The 12,387-nt window shown below is 35.8% G+C and overlaps 1 protein-coding gene across 1 annotated transcript in view; it reads right to left on the bottom strand.

Moving 5' to 3' along the window:
• The window catches only part of LOC138426403 (glycerophosphodiester phosphodiesterase domain-containing protein 4-like), a 133,770-nt gene that overhangs the window by 44,450 nt on the left and 76,933 nt on the right, over positions 1–12,387 (bottom strand). The window contains exons 12-13 of the mRNA XM_069564915.1: positions 7,832–8,053; positions 6,665–6,819 (exon numbers count right to left, since the gene is read on the bottom strand). Of these exons, the coding sequence (XP_069421016.1) occupies positions 6,665–6,819; positions 7,832–8,053 (377 nt within the window). The remainder of the gene's footprint in view (positions 1–6,664; positions 6,820–7,831; positions 8,054–12,387) is intronic.

The following is a 12,387-nucleotide window of genomic DNA, read 5'->3' as shown; positions in this document are numbered from 1 at the left end:
CACAGATGTGTAGAGCAGACTTTTGGACTCAGAGGGAGAGGGAGAGGGTGGGATGATTTGGGAGAATGGCATTGAAATATGTATACTATCATGTAGGAAATGAATCGCCAGTCTATGCCCGATGCAGGATACAGCATGCTTGGGGCTGGTGCACGGGGATGACCCAGGGAGATGTTATGGGGAGGGAGGTGGGAGGGGGGTTCATGTTTGGGAACACATGTACACCCGTGGTTGATTCATGTCAATGTATGGTAAAACCAATACAGTACTGTAAAGTAAAATAAAGTAAAAATAAAAATTAAAAAAAAATAAAAATAAAAAATAGAAAAAAATGCTGAATTAGGAGAAATGAAGAGACCACATGACAGTACAAGTGAGTGAAGCACAGAAGTGAAAGATAGTTGGTAAAAAATGTAAGCAAAAGACAATAACGGTTTATTTATGAGAGTGAAAAAAAAAACCCAAAAGTATTATAACAAGAAAAGCACAAAGGGCAGAAGGTAGTAAATAGAACTGTGTTGTCTTAAGGCTTTAATATTTTGTATTTTATATTATAGAATATTATTAATTTACAGATTATAATAATAATTATAATCCCTAGAGCAACCACTAAAAAATAATTCAAAATTGTAAAAGCCTATAGAAGAGACAGAAAAGAACACTAAAGAATTAGAAATTAACTAAAAAATTAAAACATAGGAAAGAACAACCAAAACAACTCACCAAGATTAGAGAGGATACATAGGAAAAAATGGTCCTAATTATAATGTAAACCCAAGTATATCAGGTACACTAAATACTAATGGACCAATGATTCTCATTAAAAAATAGACATTGTCCTCATAAATATAAAAGCAAGAACCAATATTCTGTTTATAAAAGATGCACTTTAAACATAAATATGCAAAGCAGTTGAAAGACAAAGGACAAAAAAACCCACAAACACTAACTATAAGAAAATGTAGCAATATTAATAAAAGCAATCTTTAGACACGAATTATAACCAGAGACCATGGATATTTCATAATGAAAGGGTGAATTCACCAAGAAGATCCAACAATTCTAAATGTAAATGTATTTTTTTAAGTGTTTAAAATATAAGAAGCCAAACAACCACCATAATAACAATAACAATAAACAGAGCTAAAGTGAGAAATAACACAAGTCAGCAACCAGAGTGGGAGATATCAATACCTCTGTCTCCATAATTGACAGATGAGGCATTTGGAGACCTTAATTTCTCTGGTGTGGCAGACTGCTCACAGAAGTAAGAAGGCAGGTGACAATGTTCTAATCTTGTAAATATGAAAGCTACTTCTATTCTAAAGAGAATAATATTTACTGTGAAGAGAGGCCTCATGCATAGAATATTTTTTAAAAAGAATTTCCTAGTTGAATGTTTATTATATATTTTGTAAGTAATTATAGAATGTGGATTTATGAGGCATGGTTCCCTGGAGAAGGTCACATAAACTACATATCTCTTTGGGAACATTAAATGCAGATGTTCTGTAATGTAAATGCTCCCCTCTAAGTGAAACAGCTCTGCAAAAACTCACTTGGAGCTCTTATCTATTACTGTAGGCCATAGAGTATGAATCCAGTAAAAGAAAAAGCCTGCAAAGCTGAAATCAATGACTGACCTTTCCTGGCTTTCTCTAAACCTCTTGATTGACTGCTGTACCTTTGAAATTAATAATGAAGCTTCAGAGTAGGTAAGTTCTATGCTGTGTGGGAGTTTGATATGCAACAAACAAAAGCATTAGAAAAAGAAGGGGAAAATACTGTATAAATGTTTAAAAAGACTGTCAACCGAACTAAACTGACCAATATTTACAGAATACCACATCCAAGAAATGAAGAGAGCTCATAATTTTTAGGTGGACATGGGAAATTCATCAAGACAAATGATTTAGTAGGCAAGGAGACCAGTTTAAATACATTTAAAGTATTGAAGTCATAGAGACTTGTTCTTTGGTCACAGTGAATTTGGAGAAGGAAATGGCAACCCACTCCAGTATTCCTGCCTGGAAAATCCCATGGACAGAGGAGCCTGGAGGGCTATAGTCCATGGGTCACAAAGAGTCGGACACAACTGCATGAGTAACACACACACACACACACACACACACACACACACAATGAATTTAAGTCAAAAGCAAATAACACTAAGGATCGATGCAGTAATACATCTTTAAAAGGTTAGCAATTCATTTCTAAGTAATCTATGAGTCAAGTGGGAAATAAAACAATTTTTAAATATTTTAAATTGGATGTTGTGGAATGTAAGTAATGCTGGTATGGTAATTTATAGCTTTAAACGTTTATGCTAGAAGAGAAAATTTAGACTCAAACGTGCCTAATTTTCCACCTAAAGAAACTAATAAAAGAAGAGCAAAGTAAACCTAAAGGAAATATAAAAAAGAAAATAAAAATAACAGCAGTCAATGAAATAGGAAAGAAAATTTGCAACAGAATATAGCTAATGAAGCTAAAATTTGGTTTTTTGAAATGGTTAGTACAATTCATAAACCTCTATAAATAAAAATGTCTAACACTAATACTAAAATGTACTGGACCTAGAGGTGACAGCTGAACAACATTCTGAATGTACTAAATTCTCCTGAATTGTTACTTTAAATTGGTTAATTTTATGGGAATTTTCATCTCAAAATTAAAATTTTTAAAAACATTTAAAATCCCCACATCAGAAACAAATCAGAGGATATCTTTGTATGCATATAGTTTTGGTTCAGTTCAGTTCAGTCACTCAGTCGTGTCCGACTCTTTGTGATCCCATGAATCACAGCACGCCAGGCCTCCCTGTCCATCACCAACTCCCAGAGTTCACTCAGACTCGCATCCATCGAGTCAGTGATGCCATCCAGCCATCTCATCCTCTGTCATCCCCTTCTCCTCCTGCCCCCAATCCCTCCCAGCATCAGAGTCTTTTACAATGAGTCAACTCTTCGCATGAGGTGGCCAAAGTACTGGAGTTTCAGCTTTAGCATCATTCCTTCCAAAGAAATCCCAGGGCTGATCTCCTTCAGAATGCACTGGTTGGATCTCCTTGCAGTCCAAGGGACTCTCAAGAGTCTTCTCCTACACCACAGTTCAAAAGCATCAATTCTTTGGCGCTCAGCCTTCTTCACAGTCCAACTCTCACATCCATACACGACCACAGGAAAAACCATAGCCTTGACTAGACAGACCTTAGTCAGCAAAGTAATGTCCCTGCTTTTGAATATGCTGTCTAGGTTGGTCATAACTTTTCTTTCAAGGAGTAAGCATCTTTTAATTTCATGGCTGCAGTCACCATCTGCAGTGATTTGGGAGCCCCCAAAAATAAAGTCTGACACTGTTTTCACTGTTTCCCCATCTATCTGCCATGAAGTGATGGGACCAGATGCCATGATCTTCGTTTTCTGAATGTTGAGCTTTAAGCCAACTTTTTCAGTCTCCACTTTCACTTTCTTCAAGAGGCTTTTTAGTTCCTGTTCCTGTTAAAACACGTTGGGAACTCATGTACACCCGTGGCTGATTCATGTCAATGTATGGCAAAACCAATACAGTATTGTAAAGCAAAATAAAGTAAAAATAAAAATTAAAAAATAAATAAATAAATAAAGCATTCTCAGTCAAAATGGCAAGGTCACAATGTCTTGCATTAGTGGTCTGATCAAAATGAATACTAGTGGTCTAGTGCATTAGTGGTCTGCTCAAAATGAACACAGAGACTGCATTGGAAATGTGATTGGAATAAATATTCTGATTTAAACAGTATATGACTAACAAGGTACAACTGCTGAATTTCTTAAAATTCAGCGTTTCTTGAGAAGTGCTTGGAATAAAGTCTGGCTCATGAATAATCATGATCTAGCCTGTAGTATAGTTATATTTAAAAAACCCTTATACTCCTCTACTAGACTATATGGATTTCCTTACAAAAAGAATCATATCTTGCTTGTGTTGACTTTTCACTAAAACTAGTTGGTCTATATACATATTACTATTTGGGAAATATTTGCTGAGCTAAATTAAACTGCTTTTCTTTTTTGATGTTCAATAACAAGATTCATTATAGACAATTTTTCAAAACAAGTAACTTCCAAAGTGTCATATTAAACCATGTAAAGTTTAGATGGTGAAATAAGTCACTGAATCATCAGAAAGAGCACTATTCAGTTTCAGTATTTCTACTGCTTATGGCTGCTGATTTCAAGTACCTAGCCTTGAGGTTGGCAAGCTTGCCCTACAGCAGCAACAAACAAGTTGCAGGTCTCAAAATCTTTCAATAGTGAGATACAGGTTAGTTCAAATGAGATATGGCTTTTATTTTCAAACTAAGTGGGTTCTCAAATTGGATTAATACTCTATCATTTTGCTGGCTATGTAAGAAGTCACATATGGAAACCTGAGTTTTTTGGTGCCATTTTTGTGATATGTCTTTGTGCTGAGGGTACACCATTTTTGACTGCCTGACTGGCGTGCCACGTGGACAGCCCCTGCTTACCAGTTCCTAAGAGTGAAGATATGCCTGAGTGTTGGGACAGCATTTGCATCTCCTTAAATAATCACAAAATCCTGGGCTGAAGTTGAACATGCATCTGGACACATTCATCTAGCCTATGGTTCTCAATGAGAGCAATTAATCATTTTCTCAGATGACGTGTGGAAATATCTAGGGCATTTGAGATTGTCACAATGATGCAGTAACATCACTGGCTGCTAAATATCCTACAATGTGGAGGAAGAGTCCTGATCAACACAGAACTGAACACTCTCCAAAGTTAGTAGTGTCTCCTATTGGTCCAACCCACCTTCAACCACAGCTAAACAAAAAGAGAAACTTCTCCAAGGACACGCTGCTTCTCAGAACCATTCACAGGAATAAACTAATTAGTCAAGACAGGAATAAGGGGTGAGATCCTTCAGAGAGAAACTCTAGAAAATACCCTACTTGATTATAAAAATTTTGTTATGGGGATAACGCTTTGCTGAAACTTGTCCAAGTCATCAGTGTGGTCATCACTTGTCTGATGGGTAGGCCAGGATTTGAAAATGAGTCTGTGGTCTACCAACCACTTGACACATACTAAAATCTCAATAAATGGAAGCTATTATAATTAATTTCAACTACTAGTAATCTAAATAATAATTATGAGAAAAAATTTAACTAGAAACATTTCCTATATGAAAATAAGTAAAAGGAGACAGAAATACATATACATATATAATTTTCTAATGTTGAAAGAAAAAAAAATGACATATTTTTGATCAATTCCCCTATGGTCAAAGAGCCAGGAAAAGTAAAACAAGTGCATCCAGCAGCCAAGTTCATGGCTTTAAATACAAAAAGGTATCTATGGGAACTCCTAATAACCCCAAGAGATTTTGGATATACATCTATAACTACAGCTATGGTGATATCTACATCTCTTAACTGATGCCTATGTACATCTACATCTGTATCTCCAAGGAAGCTGTGTCTTGGGAGCATTTAGAATTATCTGAAAAATTATTTTAAAATTGAATAGAAAGGGTATAGGGATTAACATGAGCAATGACTAATAACAGTTGAATTTGAAAAAGTTACCATTTCATTCCCAGGTGCTTTTAATTCAGAAAATCTGTCCCTAATTATATATTTATAAATGTGGTATATAAATGATTTTACTTTATTCTCATACTAGGGTGTTTTAAGTTGTTTTTTTTTCCCTTTTATTTTTTTAAATTTATTTCTTTTAATTGGAGGCTAATTATAATATTGTAGTGGTTTTTGCCATACATTGACATGAATCTACCAAGGGTGAACATGTGTTCCTTATTCTGAATCCCCTTTCACCTCCCTCCCCATCCCATCCCTCAGGGTCATCCCAGTGCACCAACCCTGTCTCATGCATTGAACGTGGACTGGCAATCTGTTTCACATATGATAATATACATGTTTCAATGCTATTCTCTCAAATCATCCCACCCTTGCCTTCTACAGAGTCCAAAAGTCTGTTCTTTACATCTGTGTCTCTCTTGCTGTCTCACATATAAGGGTCATCATTACCATCTTTCCAAATTACATATGCATGCGAAAATATACTGTATTGGTGTCTTTCTTTCTGACTTACTTCACTCCGTATAATAAGCTCCAGTTTCATCCACCTTATTAGAACTGATTCAAATGCACTTTTTAATAGTTGAGTAATATTTCACTGTGTATATGCACCACAGCTTTCTTATCCATTTGTCTGCCAATTTTATGGTTTTTGAAATAATGATTTAATTATGCCTGGGTTATTTCTATGAGATCTAGATATCTGCATCAAAAAGCCATTTATAAGGTACTGTAATCTATCTGGTAATGGCAGAGGAAATCATCAACTTTTTGAGCTCTGACTTCCACTGATATAACATTATATAAAAAGAAAAAGAGCAACAGTGATAAGAGATTGGAGCACAAGGATAAGGGGCTGAAGACTGTCCCAGGAAGAGAGCCTATAATTGATAAATGTTTGTTGGCAGAGGATGGGAGGGGCAGGAGGAGGAAAATAGGGAATTCCAAACAGATAACCACACACAGATATCCTGAGGAGGAACCTAAGTACCTTGGCTGGGATGAAGATTTTGTGCAAGTAAGGCAATACATACCAAAAGAGGTATGATCAGTTACCTCAATCCATTGTAGTACAATCTCTTGTAGTCAACATTTATTCTAGTGATATTTTCCTCCGCAAGTTCCTCAAGGGTATAAAATGTGCCCACGTGCTGAAAACCAGGAGCTTTGCTCTTGATATACTCTCTCTCAGAACCTGGTAACCAAGCAATCTATAAGGAGAAATGGAATATCTTTCAGTGGATAATCAGCAGTCTAGACACAAACAGCCCCATGTAGAATGGGAGGAGACCCATTCCAGCATGGGTACATTTTACAGGGAGCAGAGAGATTCCAGCCTTTGGTGAAAGAGTCAACCTGACTTAACATTGTCTAATGAACTTTTTTACAATTTACTTTAAATTGGAAGATAATTGCTTTAGATTGTTGTGTTGGTTTCTGCCATACAGCATTTAATGAACTCCTATAATGAGGCTTTCACCAAGGTTGTTCTGGAGCTGAGTTTTCCCAGTTAACATCATGGGACCAAGGGTCCATGGTGATATCATACTAGCCAAAGTGGATGAGGAGTTGGTAGGTGTGGATAAAAAGTCAGACTTATAAACATCTCCTCTGGCTGATGATGCTAAAAATCATCTTTGAGCAGAGTCATATCCTGCTAACAGGGGATGCTACTATGACTCATCTGTAGAAATAGTTCTATTTGCAGAGATACAAACTTGTTTTACTCATAGCATTTTTCCATATTTTGAAATTTTAAGACATTTGGAATGATTAGCTGCCAAAATGCAGCAAATTCTCAGAAACATGATGAACAAATCTCTGCTCAAATAAGAACCAGATGTCCTTTCTATATTACTAATGAAAACCAAATCCTCAAAGCCTTAGTGTTCCATGCCCAGGCCCTTTCTAATAGATGTATGTTGGTGATGGTGAAGGTTACATTGTGTAGCAATCATACACATTCCCTTTTAACACCCTGGTGACATTTCATTTGGTTTGGAACAGCAAACAGCCTCTATGTTTTCCCCAATGATGTAAATTGAACTGGGTCATTCTTAGATTGCCACATGTAGCTGTATAAGCAACCAACTCCCATTTCTATAGAGAGCAGAATTATTTAAGTATCCCAGGAAAGATCTACAAGGTAGGTCAGGCTCAAGTGCTATGCTCTTGGGAGAAGCCACCTCCCAACCTCTATCATAAATACTGAGATAGACATACCAGATGTTGCTCAATCTTAGAGTCAAGGATCACTCTTACTACAAGGTGGATATATGATAATCTGGAAGGATGTTTTGAAGGAGGAGATTCAAGATCAAATATCACCAATTTTTTTTCCTTCTGTGCAATTGCCAATAAATCAGTTAGTTTAGCAATCTTCTGATTTCTTGCTCTTTCCTTATCAGCTTCTGATAAGGGTTTCATACGAAAAAATGGTTTGATCTAAAAATAAGTATATCAGAGAAAACATTGGCTCCTATCAAAAGCATTTTCCAATTCTCCTGCATTTAGCCCCGCACCCAGCCCTACCTCCGTGTTGATCCATTACCATTCAACCCACCAGGACTTCTGAAATACTGGTCCTGAGATAAGAGTTGCCAAGAAGAGAAATTAGATGTAATTTCCATTGGAAGTGATGGTATTTGCAATGATTTAATCTATATCATAGAACCTGTTTTATTTGCACTAAAGGTTCTTCCTATTCTTTTCTACAGCTCCCTTTTCAAACTTTTTTAAAACTCAAGGTAATACAATTCATTTTTAGTTTCAATGGTTTCCCACATTCCCTCTCACTGTTCCAGTTATGGGCAATGAAAAAAAAAAAAAAAGAAGAAGAAGAAATACGCTTTAGCTTCAGATTGAATTGGATTCAAACCCACCTCTATCATACATCTGCCTCCCTTGCCACATTCACCTGTTAAAAACCTTTCCTCTACTTGCACAGCTTAGTTCAAATGCTACCTCCTCATGAAGACATCCTGCAAAATTTCTGAACTAAAGAGGCTTTGATGGCATTAAACTCCAATGACTAATTTTATGCCTCTTTAATTCTGTTCTCTATACTTACTTATTTATATATGTCTTAAACCAAATTCAAATCTTGGCTTCATATGCTTCTTGCTTTGTAACCTTGGTAAAATCATTTATATTCTCAAAGTCTTTATTGTTCAAACTACAAAATGGGAAAGGGGAGGAATAATCTATGTATTTCTCTTGATTATTTTGATGATTAAATACTGTAAAATATTTTCTGGTTCTAGGAGAATGTCTGGTACACAGAATACTGCACAATTCACAACAGTCCCCTCACTTTTCTACTTCTACTCAGTGTAACTTTATCACAGCAGGAACTGTCAGCTTTTTTAAGACACAGCATTTTATCTTACACCTCAGTCCATATATATATATATATATATATATATATATATATATATATATACATGGTCTATATTAAACTTAGTAGATGGCTACTTTTACCATTATTTGCCAATTTTAGATCACTTGTTGGTAAAGTTGGTGACAGATGGATATCTTTCAGAAGGAAGCAGTAGCTACCTCACATTTTCTCAAGACTAAAGTATTCTTCCTTTGTCTCAACACAACTTAATCTTCATTTTATTCTACCCTCTGTATTTCTTCTCATTCCCAGAACACCCTAAGAAAGCTGCCCTTTCTCACTTTTTTCTCAAGAAAGAAAGAATCATATTTCATAATACCAACAAGGAAGATCATCAGTATTGAATTAAACCATGATCGAGATCTGAGCTGAGTAAATAATTAAGTCTTTTCTTAATCCTCATAAACATAGGAATTTGCTTCATAACTCAAGATTTCCTTAGACTCTACCAGTTCTAGACTAAATGATTCACTTAACTGCAAGACCTTCCTGTGGGGAAAACAGTGGAAAAAACTGGACTGGAAAGATCAAAAACAGATTTAAATAACTCATTTGTGCTTAATTTCTAAAATGCCCCCAAATGGCAAAGGGAATAGGAAATCCATTATACAAGGATATTCATGAAGCCTTTCCCTTAAGGACAACTTGAACAACAACAACAACAAAAATTGAAATAGCAAAAACTATCAAGATTAACAGGAGGGTTTAAAACTAGATTCCAGTAGTTTTGAGTAGTAATATGGGTAATCTAATAGTTTATATAAATCAGGTCTCACCTTAAAATACTCAGAAAAATATACTGGAATGGGACAAAGCCAATTTAGACTATCTCTAGCCTATGACTGAACATTTGAAAAAGGCTCTAGTAAGTAACACGCTAGAAATAAAGACAAATTCTCCACAAAACACCTTGTTTCTCAAGTAAAAAACAGTATTAAATGGTTCTCAGTTCTCTATGTCTGTGCTTAGAGAAATTACAAGTAGATGGGCTGCTAGATGATCCAGCTTATTAATTTGTTAAGAAACAGGACAATTAGAGTCGTGGCCAGTATGGCAGCATAGAAAAACCCTCCACTGTCCTTTTCCCATTGACACACCAGAACTACAACCACTGGCAGAACAAGTATCTATGAGAAGAACCTAAAGACTTGTAGTGGTACAGGGGATAGAAATCCACCTGCCAATGCAGGAGACATGGGTTCAATCCCTAGTCCAGAAGGTTCCACATGCCGTGGGGCAACTAAGACTGTGTGTCACAACTAGTGGAGCCCATGCTGTAGGGCCCGCAAGCCACAGCTAAGGAGACCCTGTGCCACAACTACTGAAGCCTGAGTGCTGCAACTACAGAAGCTTGTGCACCTAGAGCCTGTGCTGAGCAACAAAAGAAGCCACGGCAAGGGGAAGCATGTATACTACCATGTAAAGTGGCTCCCACTCACTGCAACTAGAGAAAGCCAGAACACAACAATGAAGATCCAGCACAGCCAAAATAAATTAATTTTTTAAAAAAAACTAGTAGAGAACATCTCCACAATTACAGATATAAAAAAGGAATCTAGAGACGTTATACAGTTAAGACCCATATGTCAGGGAGGCAATCCACAAAAGGAAGGATAATCACAACTGCAGAATATTCTCCCCAGAATTATGGGGTCTAGGCCCCACATAAGACTCTCCAGTCCAAGGGTCCTCTACTGTCACTCAACAGAAGAATGGATAAAGAAGATAGGATACATATATACAATGGAATATTACTCAGCTGTAAAAAGGAACAAAATTGGGTCATTTGTAGAGATGTGGATGTATCTAGATGGTCACAGAGAGTAAAGTCAGTCAGAAAGAAAAAAACAAATATCATATATGAACATTAGCATATATGTGGAATATAAAAATGGTATAATTATTTTATTTGCAAAACAGAAATAGAGATACAGATGTGGAGAACAAATGTGTCAACACCAAGGGGAAAAGGGCGATGTGTGGGATGAATTGGGAAGTTGGGATTGACATATACACACTATTGGTACTATGTATAAAATATATAACTAAGGAGAACCTACTGTATAGCTAAGGGAACCCCATTCAGTGCTCTATGGTGACAAATGGGAAGGAAATACAAACAAGAGGGGATATATGTATATGTATAGCTGATTCACTTTGCTATACAGTAGAAACACAATAGGGTAAAGCAACTATACTCTGATAAAAATTAATTTTAAAACGCAAACACATGGATGCTAAACAATATGCTATTGAACAGTCAATGAGTGACCAACAGATCAGAAAGACAAAATTTTAAAAATAGCTGGAGACAAATGGAAACCCTGAGATCCAAAAATCTACTGGATGCAGAAAAGACAATTCTAAGAGGGATGTCTATAGTGATATAAGTCTACCTCAGGTGAAAAAAGAAAATCTGAAAATATGCACCTAAAGGAAAGTACAAAGTGAAAAAATAAAATCCAGTGTTCATCAATAAAAGATATAACGAAGATCAAAGCAGAAATATACAAAATGGAGACTAAAACAACTAAAGAATAGATCAATGAGCCTAAAGGCTGGTTCTTTGAAAAGATAAGCAAAATTCATAAAACTTTAGCCAGAATAGTCAGGAAAAGTGATGAAGGGCCCAAATAAAATAAGAAATGAAAGAGGAGCTACAACTGACACCACAGAAATACAAAGGATTGTAAGAAATAACTGCAAATGAAAATATGCCAATAAAATTGACAACCTATAAGAAATAGATAAATTCTTAGCAAGGTACAATCTCTCAAGACTGAATGTGGAAGAAATAGAAAGCATGAACAAAACAATTACTAGTAACAAAACTGATAACCTAAAATTCCCGACAACAATACTCCAGCTCCAGCCAGCCGGTTTAACAGGTGGATTATATCTAATTTTTAGAAAAGAGTTAACACCTGTCCTTCTCAAGCTATTCTACATGCTTGAAGTTTCAATTTTATATGGAATCTAAAAACCAAAGCATGCAAACATAACAAAATCAAACAGCATCACAGATATAGAGGATAAACTAGTAGTTGCCAGAGGGAAGGGAGGATGAATAAAACAGGTGAGATTCAGAGGGACAAATTTCCAGTTATAAGATAAACAATAATAAGGAGGTTATAAAGCATTGGGAATATAGTCAATAATACTGTAATAATTTTTATGGTGAGAGGGTAAACAGACGTACTGTGATCATTTTGTAAAGCATAAAAATATCAAATCACTGTGTTGTCCATCTGAAGCTAATATAATATTCTAAGTCAATTATACTTCATTTTTTTTAAAAAAAGGACAATTATGCAAAATCTTCTCAATGACTCCATTTAGAAGGAAACACTACCACTCAACAAGTAATCCTGAGAACTAG

This window comes from Ovis canadensis, chromosome 21 (genome assembly GCF_042477335.2).
Source record: "Ovis canadensis isolate MfBH-ARS-UI-01 breed Bighorn chromosome 21, ARS-UI_OviCan_v2, whole genome shotgun sequence".
Lineage (NCBI taxonomy): Eukaryota > Metazoa > Chordata > Mammalia > Artiodactyla > Bovidae > Ovis > Ovis canadensis.
Note: the sequence above shows the minus strand (reverse complement) of the source record. Positions and strands in the feature narration are given on the sequence as shown.